The sequence below is a fragment of the Pan troglodytes genome, chromosome 19, assembly GCF_028858775.2.
Source record: "Pan troglodytes isolate AG18354 chromosome 19, NHGRI_mPanTro3-v2.0_pri, whole genome shotgun sequence".
Classification (NCBI taxonomy): Eukaryota; Metazoa; Chordata; class Mammalia; order Primates; family Hominidae; genus Pan; species Pan troglodytes.
In genome coordinates, this window is record NC_072417.2 from 38833236 (window position 1) to 38856833 (window position 23598).

Sequence of the window (23598 nt, forward strand, 5' to 3'; positions counted from 1 at the left end):
CATCCTCCCACCTCAGCCTCCTGAGTAGCTAGTCGTGTGCAGCAGAGGCTGAGTTTTTTTTTTTTTTTAAACCCTCAGCCTCTGCATGTGAAAAGAAAGAACTACAGTCCTTGAACCTTCCCTTACTAATGATTCTCGTACATACAGCCTCTTCTCAGGGCTAGTCAAGACAGTAAGGCACTGTGTGCTGACCAGTTCATTTAATCTTTACAACAAATCTGGGAGGTGAGCCGCATTTCACCAGTGACGGTAATGGAGGCCCTATGTAGCTCAGAAACTTGCCAAAAGCAAGCACAAGGACCCACACCTATTGCCACAACTAGAGGGAGCTACAATTTCTAGGGACTACTGGAGTTTAAAACAGAATCGAGGCCCTGTCCGAACCTGCGGAAGAATCACTGATAAGTCAGTCTCCTCTGTTCATGTTTCATAGGTGAAACGTGGATAATCACATGCACCCACTGAGGCCCGTAAGAAAAGCCGATGAGAGACAGGAGAAAATCCAAGTGCCTTGAACATCTTGAAGGCCCCTTTTGCTCAACACCCAGTCCCTGGATGTGGCTGGGGTTCGGAGTTAGAAAGCATTCACTAAGCACTTACTCTGGGCCAAGAACATGCACTGCCTCATTAACTCTTCTCTAGAGCCCACAAAGCCAGTTACTGTGCTAAAAAGTATTTCACTTGACAGTTCTTTTCAATGAAATAATAATGCACGTAAAGTGCTTAGCAGTGTTGGTGCTTATTACCATTAGACCAAGAAAGCCCTGCCTAGGGTAGAGGCACTAATCTGGCGGGGCTGACCAGGGACTCCAGCCTTATGAAACATCCAGGCCATACACTTCCCGCATTTCATCGGCAGAGGGCAGTGGCAGGGACCGTCTTCCACACAAAGCCCGATGCAGTTTTCCCGGCGTCCATCAGAGGGCGAGCCAGCAGGTAAGCTGGATCCTGGGGCCAGACCCAGGCAGCGGCCCTTCTCTGACTGGTCCTTTCTTTGCCTTCAGTTTGGTTGAGCCTCCCAGGGACCTAACCAACCCAGTTAAGTCAGGCTGGAAGCAAATTAATAAATACAATTCCGGATTTATTAAAAATCAGGGCTCCCCTGCTGTGCCCTCCTGGCACTAAGGAAATAAATAACCAGAGGGGGCACAGCTAGGTAAAGGGGGAAAAAATCAGATCTCAAGACAGACTCTTTGAACTACCCTTTCTCCCTCCCCAATTCCCACCCCCTTATGGCTCTTGGGACATAGCACCTGAGCAGGCACCTCAGTCCGGGTAGAGTGTGACCGGCACCAAGGCATGTCTGCCCTACCCAAGAAGGGAGACAGGCCCTGGGGTCACTTGTTTCCAGCCCTTCATGACCCCAAGACCTGTTCCCCACAGGGGCCAGGGCTGAAGCACCAATTGGAGGCACCTGAGGGTGGTGGTTGGGGGAGGGAGAATGGGGTAACAGAACCTAGGCAGCAGAAGCAGCTGACGGGGGTCCGGCCCCCTCTCCAAGTTCAGCCAGTGCCTGACTGAGGTCATGCCCCATTGTCCTTTCCCCTCGAACCCCGCCTGCACTCAGCTGAGGATCTTCCGGGGCAGTTCAACAGCAGCACGGATGAAGACTGCATCATCCCGCACATAGTTTCGCTTTCGAATGTCCTGGTGGGAGATGAACTTGGGATAACCAAAGCCCAGAGAACTCTCATCCAGGGAGCCCCGCCACGTGCCTGGCTTCTGGAAATTCTTCCAGTTTGGGTCGGGGTGGAAGGTCTCAGTGACGTGCTGTGGTTTAGCCAGCCCAGGGTCGCTCTGATCCAGCAGGGAGAAGGTGACACGGCGGGCAAAGGGCCACTCAAGGAGATTGTCAAAGGCACCAGGCAGCACACGAATGTACAGTGAGAGGTGTGTGCCCTCGCCACTGCCATTGCCATTGAGGAATGCAGACACCTGCAGCTTGTAACCATACTTATGTGTGTAGAAGGCTGGGCTGAAGCACTCAAGGTTGGGCTTGGCCTTGGCCTCCTGTAGCCGCCGTCCATAGCTGCCAATCTTCCAGATGAGCACACCATCACTGCCCACTGATAGCTCCTCCAGCTCTCGCCGAAGCTCCTGCAGCTCCTGCCGTTGCCGGCTCACCAGGGCACACATCATGGCCAGATGTGGCTTCACACTCTCCTCCACATGCCGTGCCATTGCCAGCTTAGGGCACTGTTGGCAAAGCCCCAGGCCATGGGGGAAGGGAGGAGAGTTATCAGTAGGGGGAGGTCCAGGGAGAGGAGAGGAATGGGTACAGGGTAGCAGGCACCCAGCTCTACGTGAGGAAGACAGAGGGTGTTAGGAAGAGGCTGGAGCTGGCAGCAGAGGGAAGGACTGAGGGTTTCAGAGCAGCACAGCAGGGACCACCAAGGCCTAAGTGGCATCAGAAGCTGAGCCTCTGTCTAGGGCTTCAAGGGCAAATGGGGGCTGACAGGAAAAGGGGCATCTCACCCTGTGCTTGCAGCCGGAGTCTTTGAATGGGCAGAGCACCAGGGCGGTGTTACAGCTGTCCTTCAGATGGCCTGGCAGGTCCTCCCGAGCCACAGTGCCCACACCACATTGGTTGGGGCAGGCAACAGGCAGCCTTGGGCACTGGTACTGGTGGCTCTGGGGCCACAGAGGCAGAGAGGCAGGAGTCAATATCCTGACTACCTGTCACCTACCCTGCAACCCACAGTTCAGGGAAGGCCTCACCTGGATGGTGTCAAAGACGAACTCCTTAGTGCAGTAGGTGCAGGGCTGAGTGCGCTTGGGGCACTCAGAGGTGGCATGCTGGGCCAGCAGCCGCCGCATCATGCGGGCACCACACTTATTCTCACAGTAGACACTCTCCTGGGGGCACATACCCTCATGGCTCTGTGGAAATGTCAGAGGTGCTGAGTTAAGAGATGCCTAGGCCATCAGGTACCCCCTCCTCCACATTCAGCCAGACCCCACCCACCTCATAGGCCTCCCCACTGAAGTCACAGCCACAAAACTCGCACTTGAGGCGCCGCTTGGGGCAGTCATGCTGCAAGTGTGCAGGTAGATCACGGCGGCTCAGCTTCATGGGGCAGCGATTAGGGCAGGGAATGACATTGAAGCTGCAGGTATTCAGGTGGCCCTGGTGGGAAGGCTGCAATTAGTGCCTGCCAAGGGAGAGGTGGTGCCAGCCCTCACATCAGAGCCTCACCTGTAGATGACGTAGTGGCCCACTCCAGCGGCAGCCCTCCTCACTGTGGATGCAGCGGATAGGCAGGCCCAATACTTGTACTTCCAGCTCCGGGTCTGGGTAGATCTGGGGGTGGGGATGGGGGAACTGGCCAGGGTCAGAGCTGACTGCAGTGCCCAGTTCCCACCCCTAGACCCAACTGGGCTGGCTCTACCTTGGAGCCTGTAATAGCCTCTCTTGGGCTCTTTGCCCCTCTTGAGTCCAGGGATGAAGGGCACAGCAGGAAGCATCTGATCTGATGCTGGGTCCTAACATGCCTGCACAGGACGGTTCCTTTGAAGAGGCAGCCAATCAGCCTGCTCAATCCCAGGCTGTCCCTGGGGCTCTGCTTCCTTTCCCCTGGTGGAGGGATACTGGCCCTCAGCCACAGGTCTGGCTTGCCACCGGAAGGGGAGGGAACACTTCTTGCGGGCACAGAGCAGCTCTGTGCACCCCTACAGGCTGGTCATTGTGCATGCCCTCCAGGGCAAACAGGGGCCTCGTTTGCAAACTGGCCTGGTGGGAGGGAACAGGCTACCTTTGTGGAGGCGCACCATCCCAAGGCTTTTGGTTGACACTGGCCCTGAGCCCACTGGCTGCCAGCAGCTCCGGCCTCCAAGGGCAACAGACTGTGCTTGGGCTTCTTCCTGGCAGTGTGGACTCACCTTGGCATAGTCCAGAGGAAGCTGGTCCTCAGGGCACTTGAAGACTCCTTCACTGAAATGGGGGAGGGGCAGAGTCAAGGTTTCTCATTAGGGGAAAGGGAGGCCTGGCCCCACCCCCTCCACTGAGGCAGCCTCCCTTCCTCACCAGACCGGTTCCCAACCAGCCTAGATGAGACAAAAGGGCAAGCAGAGGCCTGAGGGGCTCTACTTCCCCAGGATCCCAGAACACCCCAGCCCCTGTCCTGGGAAGGGGGGTCTGGGCCTAGAGGAGGCACAGACAGCTGCCTCAGTCAGGACTTGGCCAACAGGTGGCAGCTGGCACCCCCTCCCCCAGGATGGCAGCTGGACTGGGAAAGGAACACGCTGCACAGTCACCCCCTCCCCCTAGGTTAGTTTTCATTGGCTGGGCTGAAAGCTGACTGGGAGGGGAAACAGGGATGGGCTGAGATTAAGTGCGAGGGCTGCCCAGTCCCCAGTAAGGTCCTCTGCCAAGAACCAGGGCAAAGGTCAGCTTGCGGCCACCTTACCCTGCCCTGCTCCTTTGAGGGTGTGTCTCCCACAGAAAACGGGAGGAAAGGCATGCTCCTTGGCACCTGTTTACATTCCCACCCGGCCCTTGCCACCTGCCTCTGAGAAGGGGTGGAATGCCCCCATTTTACAGATGAAACGAAGAGGCTTACAGGTGAAGCAGCACCTGGCTATGTGTGTCTGACTCCACAGCTCAGACAGGCTCTACTACACCACACAAAGGAAGAGAAGCTGGGGCAAGGAAAAATGTCCAGCAAGCACAGCTAAGACTCTGGGCACTGCTCAGTGGGCTTCTGAAGCCTGGTGACCGTCCCCTCCTGCTAGCTGCCCGCCTTCTCCTGCACCAAACCCTACCTGGCCGTCAGCACCCAAGGAGCCTGTTGGCATGCTTCTTTCTGTCGACATGCCCTTGCTGACCCCAGCCAGGGCCAGTCACACATGCCTGGCATGGCTCAGGCAGAGCAATGGCTCACCCAGCAGAACTCAGGGCCCTGGGGCAGGGCATTCCTGGCAGGTCTGAGTCAGGTAGGTGGAAGGCAGGCAGGGATCCAGGCGGAACCAGAGCCCACATGGGAGCCCAGTTCTAGAGGCACTCTCCAGGACCCAGGCAGTCCATGCCCCAACTGCCCCAAGGATTTCTAGCACCCACCTCCTCCCCTTGATCCCACTACCACTGGCCATGCTTCAATGCCAAGGACAATACAACCACAGGCACTGAAGGGGTGTGTCTGCCCACAGGGCAACCAGCCTTCCTGGGCCAACCTAACAGCTCAGGCAGGAGTGGGGAAAGAGGGGTGGGCCCAGGGGGAGGGGGTCCACTTGGCTGCTTCAGGAATGTGCTGACTGAGTGGTTTTGGAGAAAGGGAGGGGACGGAGGCAAGTCCCTAGGCTTCAGGCAGAAGCTTAGCCTGCAGCTTGGGGCCCAGCCAGGGCTGTGGACACCCTCACTTGTGCTTGTACCGTGGCGGGTGAGGAGCAGGGACCACCCAACCACCTCTCTCCCCTTCAGAAGCCTCAGCAGCACAGCTCAGGCACTGGGGGATGGGGGACAGGCAGGGCAGAGGCTGCTCCAGGCTGTGCAGTGGAGGCCAAGGCCCAGGGAAGAAGACAGGATGGGGGGAGGGGGTGTGGGAGTGGGAGAGGAAGAGGGGATTTCCGGGAGGGGGAGGGGCAGAGAGGGGGCCAAGAAGGTGGTGGAAGGAATCCGGCCTGACGGCCCCCTCCCCCGCTCCTTTCCCGAGGTAGTCAGGGTGGGTCAGCTGTGGGGGAGTCGGGGGGCTCAGCTGGCCTCATCTGGAACCCAGAGGGCCGGAGAAGAGCAGTGGCGGAGACAATGGGGCTGTGTCTGTAGGAGAGTAAATGTGTACACTGCCGAGGGGGAGGGGGCAGTCCTGCAGCTTGTGCCGGAGCATATGTGAGGGCAGGAGCCGGCCCAGGCTGTGGGGAACAGAAAACAAAGGGCCTGCTGAGATTTCCGCCAGTAGGAGCTACAGAGGACCGAGCGAGGGAGGGAGGTAGGGAGGGAGGCACGGAGGGAGGGAGCACCGGAGGCAGGCGTCTCAGAGGTACTATCCCTGCCGGGCCCTCGATCCCCTCGATCCCCTCGTCCCAGCAAACAGCCAGGCAGTGGCCGACTCGGCCTTCCCCTGCGCTCTGGGGGCATGACCTCCGAAGAGTCGGGGCTCCTTCACCCTGCTTCCCACACCCGGGCCTGAGGGGTTCCCTGCGTGAGCAGGAGATTCAAGACACACAGGGCGCCCAGAAACTTGATGGATGCCCAAGAGCCAAGGGCTAACCTGCGTCCTGAGAGGGCAGCGGGAGTTCAGTAACAACACGAGTGCGACCCCCTTCTTCATGACTTATGGACCACCCGCCTTACTCCAGCCCCCGGGAGAGAGGGGAGCCGCCTAGAGGGGTCCTTCTTCGGGGGAGGATTCAGTCCTTCCTCCATTGTGTGATCATAAGCAGTCCGGGTTTAAATCCTAGTTAAGCCTTTAAGTAACTATGTGACCCTGGGCAAGTCGCAGCCTTTCTTTGAATCTCGTTTCATGATCTGTGAAATGGGAGAACAATAGCTACCGTTCTCTGAACGTTCGAAGAATCAGAAGAGGTTAGATGGGGGAAAACTCCGGAGGCTCAAACTGCCACGCGGGAGCGGGTTTTGTCCTCTTCCCCCAGGATTCAAAGTTCAAGGCTGAGGCCGCGCCGGCTCTCAGGTGACGGGGAAGGGCCTCTTCCCCTCCTGACCCCACGAGAAGGCGCCGAGGTCTTCCGCCCCGGGCCGGGCAGTTGGGACCCGCCCGGACCCCTCGGATTCCTGCGGGGGGGCCTCCCTCGGGGCTTGACGTCATCCCTCCCCGTGACGTCACGGGGCGCCCCTGAGGTCACAGGGTCGCAGCGCAGACAAAGGCCCGCCTTGCCCCGGGCCCAAGACCATCCCCAGGCGGCGCCCCCCGCCCCGCCCCCGCTGTCCCCTGCTCCCCGGCCAGCACCTGAGGAACTCCTGCAGGCAGGTATCGCAGAAACGGTGGCCGCAGGTGGAAACCTGCACAGGCTCGCGCATGGGCTTCCCGCACAGTGGGCACAGCAGCCGTCGCTTGGGCTTCTCCAGGAACTTGTAGTCGAAGCCAGGCATGGCGGGCGAGCGGCCGGCACGGGCGAGCGGGGCCAGGCACGCAACGGCCCCACAGCCCGCGCCTCGCTGGAGCGGCGCTCCCGGCTCCGGGCGGCGCCGACTGGCGGTCGCGGCCAGGGCTCGGCTGTGAAGCCCGCCCGCCGGAAGAGAGGGCGGGGCCGCGGCCGCGCGGTCCTAATGCGCGCCCTCGCGGCCCCGCCCACCCCCGAGTGCATGGTTTTTGGGTCTGGTGACCGCCAGTCTCGCCCACCCACGGGATCATGGGCTTTTCTTTCCCCTGGGGGACAGAGATCGTGGCTTCGCTTCTCCCCAGAGCCCGCGGGCCCCGGGGAAGTGCGGGTCGGAAAAGGGGACGGGCCGCGCCACAAAGGTTTTCTTCTCCAGAGGCAACAGCTCGGCCTCCGGGGCCGTGAGCAGCCCAGGAACCGTGGCCCCAGCTTCCAGGTGCTAGGCAGCCGAAGCCTGGCAACCAGCTCCGGGGAGCCCAGCTGGGGCGGGGAGGCTGGACTGGGCGCTGGGCCAGAGGAACCTCGTCCCCAGCCTCCGGCTGCGCCCACATTCCTCCCTTGGCCGCAGCCCTGCCACCGAGGTCGGGCCCAGCCCAGTCCTGGGGTGCCTGGTCGCCACCCCCACCCTTGAAGACACCACACTCCAGGCAGGCAGCTGATATTTTTATTGGCTTTACTTCCTGTCCTCTGGGAAACCGGTCTGGTCCCACCAGCTACCCATTCTCTCAACTGTTTCTGGGGAAAGGCATGGGGGCACGGGCAATCTCCAGCGCGGATCTTTTCTGCAGCACTTAGTGACTCCTGCCCTCCTGCTGGGGAAGAGAGGCAAGCCGACGTCTAGCAAATCCTGCCTCAGGATGAAAGTGTAGGGGAGGTGGCAGCACTCCCGGGGACCGCCCAGCCCCGGGCTATGCAGAAGCTAGGCAGGCCTAATGGCTAGTCCAGGTAGGCCCTGGCTTGCCCTGCTCCAAAGCATGGAGATAGAGTCCCGGTAAGCACCAAAGACTTTTTTTTTTTTTTTTTTTTTTTTTTTTTGAGAGGGAGACTTGCTCTGTCATCCAGGCTGGAGTGCAGTGGTGCGATCTCGGCTCACTGCAAACTTCACCTCCCGGGTTCAAGGTATTCTCCTGCCTTAGCCTCCAGAGTAGCTGGGATTACAGGCGCCCGTCACCATGCCTGGTTAATTTTTGTATTTTTAGTAGAGACGGGGTTCCACCTTGTTGGCCAGCCTGGCCTCAGTCTACTGACCTCAAGTGATCCGCCCGCCTTGGCCTCCCAAAGTGCTGGAATTACAGGCGTGAGCCACCGCACCCAGCCTTATTTTCTTCTTCTTCTTCTTCTTTTTTTTTGGTGGAGACAGCGGTCTCGCTATAGTCCCCAGGCTGGTTTCCCAACTCCTGGCCACAAGGGATCAAGGGATCCTCCTGGCCAAAGCACTGCCTATGCAGGTGTGAGCCACCGCCGCCGGCCCAGACTTATTTTCTAACTGGGCTAGGGGAAAGAATAGGGTCTGTGTGGAGCTACAGGTGCCTTCAGCCTTTTTTTTTTTTTTTTTTTTTTTTTTTTTTTGAGACGGAGTCTGGTTCTGTCGCCCAGGCTGGAGTGCAGTGGAGCGATCTCGGCTCACTGCAAGCTCCGCCTCCCGGGTTTACGCCATTCTCCTGCCTCAGCCTCCTGAGCAGCTGGGACTACAGGCGCGTGCCACCACGCCCAGCTATTTTTTTTGTATTTTTAGTAGAGATGGGGTTTCACCACGTTAGCCAGGATGGTCTCGATCTCCTGACCTCGTGATCCGCTCGCCTCAGCCTCCCAAAGTGCTGGGATTACAGGCGTGAGCCACCGCGCCCGGCTGCCTTCAGCCTTTTTATGGCAAGGCTCTGGAGGCCACCCTGCTTCCAAAGGCTAGGTCTGCCTTCTAACTCTAGCCAGGCTGGACCCTGGGGACACTGACTGAAGGGAGGAAGGGGTAGGAAGGGCAAAGAGGTGGTAGGAGAACAAAGTGGTTGAGGTTTCCATATCCAAGGCCAAAAGCAGAGCAGGGGTTTTGCCAGCCCTGATACCCCATGATGACACAATCCAGGAGACAGCTGCAAGTCATGCCTTGGGCACCTGCACTTTTCAGAGCATTCAGAGGAGAAGCAATATCAGGGTGGTCCAGAGGTGAATCCGGGTGCCTCAGGGGGGGACCGGCTCATCTGTGACCGCTGGAGGGTACCGAAGAGAAACCCTTGCAGCTTCTGAGGGCAGTGCCTCCAGAAATCATCACCCACCCCCCACTCCCACTGGGCCCTGGATTCTGGACCCTGTTAGGCCAGAAAGAGAGTTTCAGCATCAACGGGACTCAGCAGTAGGAGAAAGAATGCATGTGAGCCCTGGGGAGCAGTGGAGGCAGCCCTTCCATGAGGCCCAAGAAGCACCAGCCTTGGCCACCCCAGGCAGGAAGCTTGAAGCTTTTCAACCGCAGCTTCTGCTTTTTTTATCTGGGGGCTAAAGATGCTTTTGGTGATGTGGGCATCTGTGAACACTGGGGATGGGAGTGTGGACAGGGGCCAGCTGGGCTGTGTGGTGAAGTGGGAAAAGTTACAACTCACATCGAACAGCCAGGAGGGTGTTTCCATGGCAACAGGACACGGAAGTCACCGTGTAAGGGTGTGTCTCATCCAACTGCACTGGCCGAGGGAGTCCGGCATCCTCATCCCTCCTTCCCAATCGACCTCGCGCCCCTTTGCCCCAAGAGTACACTTCGCCCTCTGCCAGGAAGAATCCCCAGGAGGGAAGTGGGAAGTGGGCACAGCCCGAGCAGGATCTCCCCTCCCACATTGCCAGGATGGCCCCTGGGAGGCTCCAGAGTCCAGTGGCCCTGAATAGCAACCCCCACCCCCCACTGCTCATGGCACTGTCTGCCCCCACCATGCTCAGTCCTCACCTGCCCCAATAGCTACAGTGAAGGCATCCCCACAGGCTACCATTGCCATCTTGATGCCCTCAAGGCCTTGGACCTTACAGGGTGCCCGACTGCCTCGGCGAGTATTGGTGCCCAACTGTCCGTGCTGATTGCTGCCAAAAGTGTAGCAATCACCCGAGGCTATGGGGGAGAGGAAGGAAAGGGGTGCTTCGACAGGGTACCAAGGAGACCGTGAGTCCCCCTCTGACCTCCAGAGCCCAAGTCCTGCTCACCAGTCACAGCAGCTGAGTGAGCAGTGCCCAGGTCTATACTCAGCAGAGGCTCCTGGTCCAGGGGTGCAGAGCCTAGTAGTGTGAAGCTCAGGGCCTCCTCCACTTGCTGGTGGGGGACAGGCTCCTCCCCCAGGGAGAGGTGGTCCAGGCCCAGCTTGTTGAACCTGAGGGCAGAGCCAGAAGCCAAATCCAACTGACAGACAGTTTGGGCAGGAGCTGGTGCACCAGGAGACAGATCCCACCCTGGGTTGAACCAATAGCACCCTCAACCCCCTCAATTCTGGTCTTTGGTGAAAGGTAGGCAATGATGGACGGAGCACTTGCAGCCAAGGAGAGCCAGGGGCAGGTTAGTCATCCTGATGATCTATTCACCTGTTGCTCCCACAGGCTAGGGCTTGGCCAGGCACAGTGAGGATCATGGAGGAATCGATGCCACATACAACTCGCTGAGCTTCCTGTCCTGGGGGCATGGGCACCTGCTGGGGGCAGCTGTGGGACTCCCTGGTGCCTAGCCCCAGTCTGCCTACAAGAAGAAACCCAGAAGGAGTTAATTTGAGCTTTAGTGGGGGTGATGCCAGAATGAGGAGGGCCCACTGAGGGGAGGGAACAGCATGAGTTCTCTGTTCTCTCAGTCCCAAATGCCTTTCCTAGGCCCCTCTGCTGGTTAAAATCCTCCTTCTTTATTTTTTATTTTTATTTTTCGAGACTGAGTCTCACTCTGTCGCCAAGGCTGGAGTACAAGGGTATGATCTTCACTCACTGCAACCTCTGCCTCCTGGGTTCAAGTGATTCTCCTGCCTCAGCCTCCTGAGTAGCTGGGATTACAGGCATGCACCACCATGCCCAGCTAATTTTTTTATTTTTAGTAGAGACGGGGTTTTACCATGTTGGCCAGGCTGGTCTCGAACTCCTGACCTTGTGATCCACCTGCCTCGGCCTCCCAAAGTGCTAGGATTACAGGCGTGAGCCACCACGCCGGCTCAAAATCCTCCTCCTTTAAAGCCCTGTTCAGATGACATCTCTCTCCTCCAGTTGACATTACTGTTCACTGAATTCCACGCCTCTGCACTGGGGTGTAGCCCTGATGCTATCTGTTCTCTGGCACGCTGGCAATGTCATCTTTCTCCCACTAGACTGAGTCTTCCAGGAAGACAGGAACCCATCAGTGTCATCTCTAGTTTCAGTGGCCAGCCTGATGCCTGACCCAAAGAGGACCTCAATAAAAATTAGTGGATGGGCCAGGCGTGGTGGCTCACGCCTGTAATCCCAGCACTTTGGGAGGCTGAGGCATGTGGATCACGAGGTCAGGAGTTCGAGACCAGCCTGGCCAAGATGGTGAAACCCTGTCTCTACTAAAAATACAAAAATTTGCTGGGCGCGGTGGCGGGTGCCTATAATGCCAGCTACTTGGGAGGCTGAGGCAGGAGATTCACTTGAACCCGGTGGTGGAGGTTGCAGTGAGCTGAGATCACGCCACTGCACTCTAGCCTGGGTAACAGAGCGAGACTCCATCTCAAAATAAAATAAAAAACTAGGTGGATGAATGAAATTTCCTTCATTACCTCATAAACACCTGAAGGAAGCCATATCTCCATCTCATCTCAGCACCCAGCACAGGGTGTGCACATAGTCGGTGTAAAATAAAGGTTTGTTGAATGAATGAAGAGAATTTGAGAGAAAAGAGGGAAGAGAGAATGTGCTGTGAGGTGGAAGGTGGGTATGAAGGGGAGCAAGTCATGGCTGAGGATGCTGTGAGATGGGGCCTAAAGGCTGGAGCTTACCGCTGTCTCCACGGCCCCAGGCAAATAGTTCTCGCTCAGTGGACAGGGCCAGCACGTGAGAGGCCCCACAGGCCACCTGCACCATTTCATAGCCCAGCAAAGCCTCCACAATGGTGGGCTAGAGAGGAGAGGAAGCAAGGAGAAACTGGGCAAAGGGTCTGGAGCCATCTGGCTTCAACACCCCCTGTAGGGACAAAGCTGGAGGCTACACATTCTCAGGAGGTGGCTGTGTCTTTAAATCCAGCCATACACACTGCCAGGTGGGCAACCATTGGGGAAGCCTGGTTTTTCTGTACTTCCCCCAATGTAGGTGGCCCAGAGCAGGTGCAGCTGGGAAGCTAGAGGAACCTGTGGTTGCTGGGAACTCCCCTGCCCCCAATCTGGTGTCAACTCACAGATGTGGGCTCCCCACCATCCCCCGACTTCCCCTTCCCAAGATATATGTGACACCCACCTGGCTGATGTCAGTGAGGCTGCCATGGCCTAGGCACCCATTGCTGCCGCTGCCGAATGTCATGATGATGCCTCTGTCTGGGGAGAAGGGCAGTGAGGAAGGAGAAGGGAAAGAAGTTAAACAGTCTTTCCAGATAGCCCGGTCCTCCAGTGGGTTGCAGCAGCAAAATAAAGTTGGGGACCAGGGCTGGAAGGATGGGATAGGAAGAGAGAAAAGGATATGAGTCCCTTCAAACATATGTGACTTTGGACAAGTGACACCCTCTCTGAGCCTTAGCGTCCCCACTTGTCAAATGAGGATAATATAATAACTGCCTTGCCAGGCCTGTCCGTAGGTTAAAGGAGGTTGTATAAGGAAATCTCCTCAATAGTTACTAGACAGAAGCAATAACTCGATAACTAGTAGACAGAAGCATTCATTAAGTGCATGTTTTGCAAGAGAAGAGAGAAGGTGCTCTGTGGGGCCTTAGAGCAGGTCCCACAAGGTAGGCCCAACAACTCACCAGTCAGGCAGGCAGTGAAGAAGTCCCCACAGGCCACGTGCTTGATGGTCACGCCCGACTGGCCCTCCAGGAAACGCGAGATGAACTGGGGCTGTGGCTGCTCCACTGCCCCAGGGAGGAGACTGCCTCCGCCTGCACCTAGGGGTGGGGCCTGCAGGGGCAGGGGGATGGGCAGCGCCTGAGCACCCCAACCCTGCTGTGGACCTCCACCTCCACCCATCCAGGCCACCCCCTGGCCTGCTCACCTCCCACAGGATGAGACGCCCAGAGCGCGTGACGCCGGCTTTCTGCGTGCGCCCAGCTGCCACCTGGACCACCTCTGTGTTGAGCATTGGCAGCCGCAGGGGGGTGCCCAGCCCACCACCCCAGGCATACACTGACGACAGTGGTGGTGGGATGGCTGGCCTCACAGGTCCCCGGGGGATACCTGCAGGTACAGTGCATGGGGACTATTAAACTGATGGGAATGGTGTGGCATCCATGGGGACTGGCGGCCTCTTCCCACTTACCTCTGCAGCGGACACTGGTGGTCCTGCTCCCTGTGCTGCTGGGGGCCACGGACTTCTCTGCCCTGCAGGACAGATGGGGGCCTAAGGACAAAGACCCTCCTGACATTCCTACATGCAGGAAGGGAGGACTTGCCCCAGGTTTCCCTCTGCCTCAGACCTCCTGTGCTCCCACTGGGTGCCCACACCCTGCCGCCCAGGACCGCTCGCTGTCCCTGCACAGGCCTCCGCATGCGGACACTGCCCACGTCGGTGTGGAGGTTGAGGAGGGCACGGATGCAGAGGGGCTGTGCCATGATGTGGCTGAGTGGTGGCCGCTGGGCAGGCTCCAGGCTGAGTAGACTCAGGACCAGCTGGCGAAGCTCAGGGCTGTACCGGTCAGAGATAGGTGCAAAGGTGCCACTCATGATCTTCAGCACCAGTGCTGGCAAGTTCTGTGAAGGCACCAGGTTGAGAATTTGGGGAAGTGAGGGCAGCACCCCCCAGCTCCAGCCCCTGGTCTCCTGGGATAATGACAGCTTTGCCTGGAGGCATCATGCTACCTGACTTCAAACTATACTACAAGGCTACAGTAACCAAAACAGCATGGTACTGGTACCAAAACAGAGATATAGACCAATGGAACAGAACAGGGCCCTCAGAAATAATGCCACACATCTACAACTATCTGATCTTTGACAAACCTGAGAAAAACAAGAAATGGGGAAAGGATTCCCTATTTAATAAATGGTGCTGGGAAAACTGGCTAGCCATATGTAGAAAGCTGAAACTGGATCCCTTCCTTACACCTTACACAAAAATTAATTCAAGATGGACTAAAGACTTACATGTTAGACCTAAAACCATCAAACCCCTAGAAGAATACCTAGGCAATACCATTCAGGACATAGGCATGGGCAAGGACTTCATGTCTAAAACACCAAAAGCAATGGCAACAAAAGCCAAAATTGACAAATGGGATCTAATTAAACTAAAGAGCTTCTGCACAGCAAAAGAAACTACCATCAGAGTGAACAGGCAACCTACAGAATGGGAGAAGATTTTTGCAATCTACTCATCTGACAAAGGGCTAATATCCAGAATCTACAAAGAACTCAAACAAATTTATAAGAAAAAAACAACCCCATCAACAAGTGGGCGAAGGATATGAACAGACACTTCTCAAAAGAAGACATTTATGCAGCCAAAAGACACATGAAAAAATGCTCATCATCACTGGCCATCAAGAAATGCAAATCAAAACCACAATGAGATACCATCTCACACCAGTTAGAATGGCGATCTTTAAAAAGTCAGGAAACAACAAGTGCTGGAGAGGATGTGGAGAAATAGGAACACTTTTACACTGTTGGTGGGACTGTAAACTAGTTCAACCATTGTGGAAGTCAGTGTGGCGATTCCTCAGGGATCTAGAACTAGAAATACCATTTGACCCAGCCATCCCATTACTGGGTGTATACCCAAATGACTATAAATCATGCTGCTATAAAGACACATGCACACGTATGTTTATTGTGGCACTATTCACAATAGCAAAGACTTGGAACCAACCTAAATGTCCAACAATGATAGATGGATTAAGAAAACGTGGCACATACACACCATGGAATACTATGCAGCCGTAAAAAATGATGAGTTCATGTCCTTTGTAGGACATGGATGGAGCTGGAAACCATCATTCTCAGCAAACTATCGCAAGGACAAAAAACCAAACACCGCATGTTCTCACTCATAGGTGGGAATTGAACAATGAGAACACATGGACACAGGAAGGGGAACATCACACACCGGGGCCTGTTGTGGGGTGGGGGGAGGGGGAAGGGATAGCATTAGGAGATATACCTAATGTTAAATGATGAGTTAATGGGTGCAGCACACCAACATCGCACATGTATACATACGTATCAAACCTGCACGTTGTGCACATGTGCCCTAAAACTTAAAGTATAATAAAAAAATAAATAAATAAACAATAACAGCTTTGCCCTCAGGAGACTTCAGTCTGATGAGGAGACTCCCAGACTGACAGGGGAGTCCAACCTGGCTTTCAGTGATCCCTAGTCTGATAGGGGAGCTGCAGCTATATCCTCAGAAACCCCAGCATGCTGGGAAAACTCAAGTCTTGCTCTTGGGAGGGTCTTCTGGGAAAGCCACAGCCCTGCCCTCAGGAGCCCTCCGTCTAATGGGAGGCAAGACCTACTCTCAGAAATCCATAGTCTGAGGGACACCCATAGCCCTCCCCTGGGGTAATCTGATAAGGGAGAGACATGACTCAGCTAGAGGAGAAACCTGAGGTGGCTTGAGCCAAGGGCTGCTGGGCGAGGCAGTAGATTTCTCAGTTGTCCCCTGGAGGGTGCATACACTCACCGCAGCCTCGAAAGCCCTCTTGAGGCTGGCCAGCTCGTAGAGGACACAGCCCAGGGCCCAGATGTCACTCTTCTGGTTGTAGGGCTTGCCCTCACACAGCTCAGGGGAGATATAGCATGGGGTACCCACCACCTGCAGGATAGAAGCTGGGATCACAGCCCTGCAGGGAGGGAAGACCAGGGGCTCTATGCATAAGCCCATTTGGGGACAGCTTCTTCTCAAAGCAAGCCAAGGGGCTTCCTCCTGCAGAACCACCCAAACAGGGGCCAAAGGGCCAAGGGTTTTTTAGGGGGAGGGGAGGAGGCAGGGTTAGGTCCTGGCCCTCAAGACTTCTAGCACCCTGGAGGTCCCTTCCATGCCCAGGCACCGTGTAGGCCTTGCTCTTGCTGCTAAGGATCTTGGAGATGCCGAAATCACCGATCTTGACGACCATGCGGTGTTTGTCAAGCAGGATGTTCTGGGTCTTGAGGTCTCGGTGCAGGATGAGGTGGGTGTGCACATGATGCAGTGCAAGCAGGATCTGCACGAAGAAGTGCAGGATGGTCTCCTCCTCCAGCAGGGAATTACAGCGCTTTTGGATGAACTCAGCCAGAGTGCCGCCTGTGGCCCAAGGGACTAATCAAGATCCAGGCTTTCTCACACCTACGACAACCCCTCTCCGTTGTTGTTGTTTTTTTTTTTTGAGATGGAGTCTCGCTCTGTTGCCCAGGCTGGAGTGCAGTGGCACGATCTCAGCTCACTGCTGCAAGCGCCCCCTCCCGGGTTCAAGCCATTCTCCTGCCTCAGCCTCCTTAGTAGCTGGGACTACAGGTGCCTGCCACCACACCCGGCTAATTTTTTTTTTTTTTTGTATTTTTAGTAGAGACGGGGTTTCCCCGTGTTAAACAGGATGGTCTCGATCTCCTGACCTCATGATCCGCCCGCCTCGGCGTTGGCCTCCCAAAGTGCTGAGATTACAGGCATGAGCACGGTGCCCAGCCAACAACCCCTCTCCTTTTATGTATGGAACAGGGCACTGGGACCAGAGAGGACAAGGGGCTAGCCGGGGTCAGATAATTGGGACCAGAACTCTAACCCTTGGCCATGCCCATTCCAAGGAGGGAAGCCAGGAGATCTGTGTCTGCCTGTCCCAGAGGTAAGAGGCCCTCCAGCCAGGCCACTGTAAGGAGGCTGGCCCACCTGGTGCATATTCCATGGCGATCATAAGGGCTTTGTCTTCCAGGAAGTTCTCGTAGTACTCAATGACATTGGGGTGGTTGAGCAGCTTGAGGACCTGGCACTCATTCTGGGCTGCCTGCCGCTCTTCCTTGGTCATCTGTTCCACTGGAATCTGCTTGATGATCACCAGCTTCTGGTCAGCCTTTCGCAGGCACAGGTGCACAATCCTAGGGATACGGAGGACAGGGACAGGTTACCAGCTAAGCCTCCAGCCACATATCAGGCAGGGCGGTGCAGCCTAGTGACTGATGTCTCTTGGAAGAGGGTTCTAGACTAAGAGGTCATCTAACCAAGCGCACAGAACACTGAGCTTGGGAACAGGGAGAACTGATTACAAGCTGTGTGGGACTTCAGTTTCACCACAGGCACTGTGAGGTAAAGTTAGTCTTGATCTCTAAGTTCCCACAGACTGCCTGGGTTCAAATCTGGGTGCCTCCTCTTACTAGTTATCTGGTTTGATACATTATGTGACATCATTGTCTGGAAAATGAAATGGGCCTCCCAGGGTTGTTGAGAGGATGGAATGAGAAAATGCATGTAAGACACTGAGTGCAGTGACCAGCACAAAGAAAACGCTCAATGAATAGAAGCCATTCATATTATTTTATTTTAATTCTGTGGTCAGTCTCCATAAAAGCAGGGACTACAACATTCTTGTTCACCACAATAACCCCAGTGCATAGCCCAATATTTAGCACACAATAGGCAGTCAATAAGTATTTGTTGAATGAGTGGACTATAAGCTGATCTAAGTCTCAAATTTTTACCTCCAGATCAGACTTCTCTTCTGAACCCTAGACTCAGATATCCACTTGAATGGCTCACAGTCATCCTAAATTTTAACAAATTCAAAATAAAACTCTTGATTCCTGCCTCCAAACCTTTCCTTGCTCAGTCTCTTCCATCTCAGTAAATGCTACCATCATCCTCCAGTTATTAAAATCAGAAACTGCTAAAATCAGAAACCTGAGGCAGGGCCAAGTGGCTAAGGCCTGTAATCTCAGCACTTTGGGAGGCCAAGGCAGGTAGATCACTTGAGTCCAGGCGTTCAAGACCAGCCTGAGCAAAATGGTGAAACCCACTCTCGCAAAAAAAAAAAAAAAAAAAAAAAAAATTAGCTGAGCATGGTGGCAAGCCTCTGTGGTCCCAGCTGCTCTGGAGGATGAGGTGGGAGGATCACCTGAGCCTAGGACATTGAACATACAGTTAGCCATGATTGCGCCACTGCACTCCAGCCTGGGTGACCAAGTGAGATGGTCTCAAAACAAAACAACAAAAAAACAGACACTTGAAAATCACCCTAGGCCGGGCGTAATGGCTCACACTTGTAATACTAACACTTTGGGAGGCCGAGGCGGGTGGATCATTTGAGGTCAGGAGTTTGAGAACAACCTGGCCAAAATGGTGAAACCCCATCTCCACCCAAAATACAAAAATTAGCTGGGCGTGATGGTAGGCGCCTGTAATCCCAGCTACTCGGGAGGCTGAGGCAGCAGAATGGCCTGAACCTGGGAGGTGGAGCTTGCTGTGAGCCGAGATGGCGCCACTGCACTCCAGCCTGGGCGACAGAGTGAGACTCCACCTCAAAAAAAAAAAAAAAAAAAAAAAAGAAAGAAAGAAAGAAAAGAAAAAAGAAAATCGCCCTAATCGCCCTAGAATCTTTCCTCCATTTCACACAAGCAAATCCCATTTCTACCTCTGCAATACTGTAAATCCATCCAATTCTCTGTGCCCTCTCTACAGCCCTTGCCCTATAGTCATCATAATTTCTCGCCTAAAATACTGTATAACTCTCCAAAATGGTCCCTTTCACTCCTGTCACCCTCAAATCTAAATTCTACATGAACCAGAATGACATTTATTTTTTATTTATTTTTCTTTTTTTTATAGATATGGGTCTCACTATGTTGGCCAGGTTGGTCTTGAACTCGTGGCCTCAAGATATGCTCCCATCTCGGCCTCCCAAAGTGCTGGGATTATGGGCATGAGCCACCATGCCCAGCCCCAGAATGCAATTTAAAAATCTTACTATCCTGGCTAACACGATGAAACCCCATCTCTACTAAAAATACAAAAAATTAGCCGGGTGTGATGGCAGGCGCCTGTAGTCCCAGCTACTCGGGAGGCTGAGGCAGTAGAATGGCGTGAACCCGTGAGGCAGAGCTTGCAGTGAGCCTAGATTGCGCCACTGCAGTCCAGCCTAGAAGATAGAGCAAGACTCCGTCTCAAAAAAAAAAAAAAAAAAAAAAAAAAAAAAAAAAAAAACTTGGGCCAGGCGCGGTGGCTCACGCCTGTAATCCCAGGCCTTTGGGAGACTGAGGCAGGCGGATCACGAGGTCAGCAGATCGAGACCATACTGGCTAACATGGTGAAACCCCGTCTCTACTAAAAAATACAAAAAAATTAGCCGGGAGTGGTGGCGGGCGCCTGTAGTTCCAGCTGCTAGGGAGGCTGAGGCAGAAGAATGGCGTGAACCTGGGAGGCGGAGCTTGCAATGAGCCGAGATCGTGCCACTGCACTCTAGCCTGGGTGACAGAGCGAGACTCTGTCTCAGAAAAAAAAAAAAAGAAAGAAAGAAAGAAAGAAAGACAAAATATAGAGGAATGGTCTGATAAGATTTTTTATTTTTCTATTTTTTTTATTTTTGAGAAGGAGTCTCACTCTGTTGCCAGGCGGGAGTGGAGTGGCGTGATCTCGGCTCACTACATCCTCCGCCTCCCAGGTTCAAGCAATTCTCCTCCCTCAGCCTCCCGAGTAGCTGGGACTACAGGCGCGTGCCACCACGCCCAGCTAATTTTTGTATTTTTAGTAGAGACGGGGTTTTACCATGTTGGCCGGGATGGTCTCGATCTCTTGACCTCGTGACCTGCCCGCCTCGGCCTCCCAAAGTGCTGGGATTACAGGCATGACCCCCACGCCCGGCCTTTTTGTTTTTATTTTTTTTTGAGACAGAGTTTCACTCTTGTTGCCTAGGCTGTAGTGCAATGGCACAGTCTCAGCTCACTGCAACCTCTGCCTTCCAGGTTCAAGCGATTCTCCTGACTCAGCCTCCCAAGTAGCCGTCACAACACCCAGCTAAATTTTGTATTTTTAGTAGAGATGGGGTTTCACTGTGTTGGCCAGGCTGGTCTCGAACTCTTGACCTCAGGTGATCCAACCACCTCAGCCTCCCAAAGTGCTGGGATTACAGGCCTGAGCCACCGCGCCCGGCCCCTTCTTTCTTTCCTTTCTCTTTCTTTTTTTCTTGTATTATTACTTTTTTTAGATAGGTTCTCACTCTGTCAACCAAGTTGAAGTGCAGGGGTCTCATCTCAGCTTACTACAGCCTCCACCTCCCATGCTCAAGTGATCCTCCCACCTCAGCCTCCTGAGTAGTTGGGACTACAGGCACATGCCAATGCCACCATATCTGGCTAATTTTTTTATTTTTTTGTAGACAGGGGGACTCATTGTGTTGCCCAGGCTGGTCTCTAACTCCTAAGCTCAAGCAATTGCCCATCTCGGCCTCCCAAAGTGCTAGGATTATAGGTGTGAGCCACTGCACCCTGCCCCTTTTCAAAAAACTCTGCCAAGTCTCAGGATCACTCTTCCTCTTTAAAACCCTTCCTGGTGGCCGGGAGTGGTGGCTCACGCCTGTAATCCCAACACTTTGGGAGGCAGAAGCAGGTGGATCGCCTGAGGTCAGGAGTTCGAGACCAGGCTGGCCAACATGGTGAAACCCTGTCTCTACTAAAAATACAAAAAATTAGCCAGGCATGGTGGCACACGCCTGTAAGGCTGAGGCAGGAGAATTGCTTGAACCCGGGAGGCGGGGCTTGCAGTAAGCCAAGATGGTGCCATTGCACTCCAGCCTGGGCAACAGAGGAGACTCTGTCTCAAAAAAAAAAAAAAAAAAAAAAAAAAAAAAAATTAGCCGGTTGTTGTGGCGTGTGCCTGTAGTCCCAGCTACTCAGGATGCTGAGGCAGGAGAATTGCGTGAACCCGGGAGGCGGAGATTGCAGTGAACTGAGATTGCCACTACACTCCAGCCTGAGCGACAGTGCAAGACTCCGTCTCAAAAACAAAAACAAAAACAAAACAAAACCGTTTGTGGCAAATGAACCTTTTATCTCAGGTTATCAGGCCATAATCTAGTCCCCGCCCTCGACAATTACATTTTATACCATTCTCTACCTTGCCCACTACATTCCAACTATTACTAGTCTTTCTCGGTTTCTTGAATGCTCTGTTTTCCCATGTGAGACATTTCACATACGCTATTTCCTTTGCCTGAAAAGTTCTCCCTTCACCTGCAGACTACTGGTCCTCATTCCTCAAGTCTTGGCCTTAAATCTCACTTCTGGCCTGTCGCGGTGGCTCACGCCTGTAATTCCAGCACTTAGGGAGGCCGGCGCGGGCGGATCACCTGAGGTCAGGAATTTGAGACCAGCCTGGCCAACATGGCGAAACCCCATCTGTACTAAAAACACAAAAAATATTAGCTGGGCATGGTGGCGCGTGCCTGTAGTCCCAGCTACTCGGGAGGCTGAGGCAGGAGAAGCGCTTGAACCAGGGAGGCAGAGGTTGCAGTGAGCTGAGATAGTGCCACTGCACTCGAGATCGCGCCACTGCGACAGAGTGAGACTGCCTCAAAAAAAAAAAAAAAAAAAAATCCAAAAAATTTAGCCGGGCGTGGTGGCGCACGCCTGTAATCCTAGCTACTCGGGAGGCTGAGGCACAACGATTGCTTGAACCCAGGAGGTGGTGGTTGCAGTGTGCCAAGATCGTGCCACTGAACTCCAGCCGGGGTGACAGAGGGAGACTCTGTCTTAAAAATCAATCAAGCAAGCAAGCAATCTCCCTTCTCAGAGAATTCTTCCTTGACCATCTCATATAAGTATTCTCACTGGTAATGTACTCTATCCTCACAACCTGCTAATAACACTTCATAACTGCTATAACTTCTTACTTCATAATGTTTTGTTTATTGTATAACTTTCCCACAGTCAGTAAGTTCCAAGAGGGAAAAGACCACGCCCGTTCCGGTTCTAACTATATACCCAGCGGCCAAAGCCTGACATACATAGCTGGCACTCAGTATTTGTTGAACGAATGAATAAAGAAGCTAACATAACTCAGTGGGCGGAGCAATGGGCCTGTCAGGGGCGTGGCCTCCGTAGAGGCGGAGTCTCCCCGCAGGACTGGGACCGGAAGCTTGGGCGGGGCTTCCCAGAGTGGCGCTCACGCCTTGGGGCGGGATTAGGCGGGCGGCGACTTCGCGGGCGGAATTGGGGCTTATTTTCCCTATCCCCTAGCAGTTTCCTCCCCCAGAGCCCTGGCTCACCCGAAGGCACCTCTCCCCACCACTCGGATCCGCTCGTACTTCTCCATCTCATTTCTTAGAGTTTCACTTCCGTCCCCCACGCGGCGCGTGCGCGGACCCACCCACTCTGGGCCCCGCCCCTTCACGGCGAGCGGCTTGCGGGGCGGAGCCAGCGCCCTAGGTGTGGGTTCCGCCACGCGTCCGTATTTGTGGGCCTGCACCACACACCTCCCGCTGCGACACGCCGTCACTTTTCCCCTCACGACCCTGCCCCACGCAGTGTCCAAGAATAGGGCAAGAAAATAGGGCGCGCCCGCAATGGCGGGCACGGTACCCGCCCCTCCCACACATATACCCAGCCCTTGTAAAGCTTGCTAGACTAAAAGGATGTCGCGTTCCCGAGAGTTAAACCCCACAGGCCGGGAAGGGGTGGGAAGAGAGGATTGACCCCCTTCTTGCCCACGAGTGACGCTATTTCAGGAGAAAGCGGGTTCTCCTTGGCACGCAAACGATAAATACACCCAAAACGACCGAGACCAGCGCTCCTGGGAGAAGGCAGCAGGGTTGGTTTCGTGTTTGCCTGGGGAGGGACGGGGGAAATACCAAGTCGTGCAAGTTGATTCACCTGAAGAGGACATGACACGGTCTCGGGCCGTCCCGACTAGTGAGCGCCGCGCTCGTCAGCACTCTCAACTCCCCTTTCACACACGCGCTGCAGGAGGGTAATCTGCCCTCAGTGCTCATCTTCCCATGGGGGAAGATGGGGGCGGTAGTGGGTCAGTACCTGAAAGCATCAAGGGGAGAAGGAAAGACCGCGGTTTCGCCGAAATGAGCTCAAGGCAAAAGCCTAGAGGCAGGGGGCTGGTTAGTGTGACCAGCTAGGCTCTTTACCGGAAGTGAGGTTAATTCCAGGTTCTCCCGGGCTCCTGCTCTGCGGGAGCTCTAGAAAAACTCAGTATTCGGCCAGGCGCGGTGGCTCACGCCTGTAATTCCAGCACTTTGGGGAGGCCGAGGCGGGCGGATCACCTGAGGTCAGGAGTTTGAGACCAACCTGGCCAACATGGTAAAACCTCGTCTCTACTAAAAATACAAAAATTAGTTGGGCATGGTGGCGCGCGCTTGTAATCCCAGCTACTCGGGAGGCTGAGGCAGGAGAATCGCTTGAATCTGGGAGGCGGAGGTTGCAGTGAGCCGAGATCGTGCCATTGCACTCCAGCCTGGGCGATAGAGTGAGCCTCCAT

The 23598-nt window shown here is 54.7% G+C and overlaps 2 protein-coding genes across 7 annotated transcripts; both read right to left on the reverse strand.

The window, feature by feature from the left end:
• Window positions 1-1060: 1060 nt before the first annotated feature.
• Window positions 1061-7198, reverse strand: TRAF4 (TNF receptor associated factor 4). Of its 2 annotated transcripts, none has more exons than XM_016930514.4 (7): window positions 6900-7198; window positions 3880-3931; window positions 3197-3322; window positions 2966-3127; window positions 2719-2880; window positions 2476-2631; window positions 1061-2196 (listed from the first exon to the last, which is right to left on the reverse strand). In XM_016930514.4, exons 1-7 carry the CDS (start codon window positions 7040-7042, stop codon window positions 1564-1566), a joined length of 1434 nt encoding a protein of 477 aa, XP_016786003.1. In that variant the 5' UTR covers window positions 7043-7198; the 3' UTR covers window positions 1061-1563.
• A 502-nt stretch (window positions 7199-7700) lies between these two features.
• On the reverse strand, window positions 7701-23143 carry NEK8 (NIMA related kinase 8). Of its 5 annotated transcripts, none has more exons than XM_016932161.4 (15): window positions 22983-23143; window positions 17017-17222; window positions 16205-16437; window positions 15838-15969; window positions 13696-13904; window positions 13474-13535; window positions 13210-13391; window positions 12965-13115; window positions 12463-12539; window positions 12009-12126; window positions 10600-10750; window positions 10228-10391; window positions 9977-10135; window positions 9642-9800; window positions 7701-9254 (listed from the first exon to the last, which is right to left on the reverse strand). In XM_016932161.4, the coding sequence occupies exons 1-15, from the start codon at window positions 23099-23101 to the stop codon at window positions 9226-9228; spliced, it is 2151 nt and encodes a 716-aa protein (XP_016787650.1). In that variant the 5' UTR covers window positions 23102-23143; the 3' UTR covers window positions 7701-9225. The 5 variants fall into 5 exon arrangements, with proteins under 5 accessions (XP_016787650.1, XP_063654906.1, XP_063654908.1 ...); XM_063798836.1 differs by having other exon boundaries at window positions 7701-7859; window positions 22983-23135; XM_063798838.1 differs by lacking the exon at window positions 22983-23143 and adding an exon at window positions 22379-22698 and having other exon boundaries at window positions 13474-13554; window positions 13631-13904.
• Window positions 23144-23598: the final 455 nt, after the last annotated feature.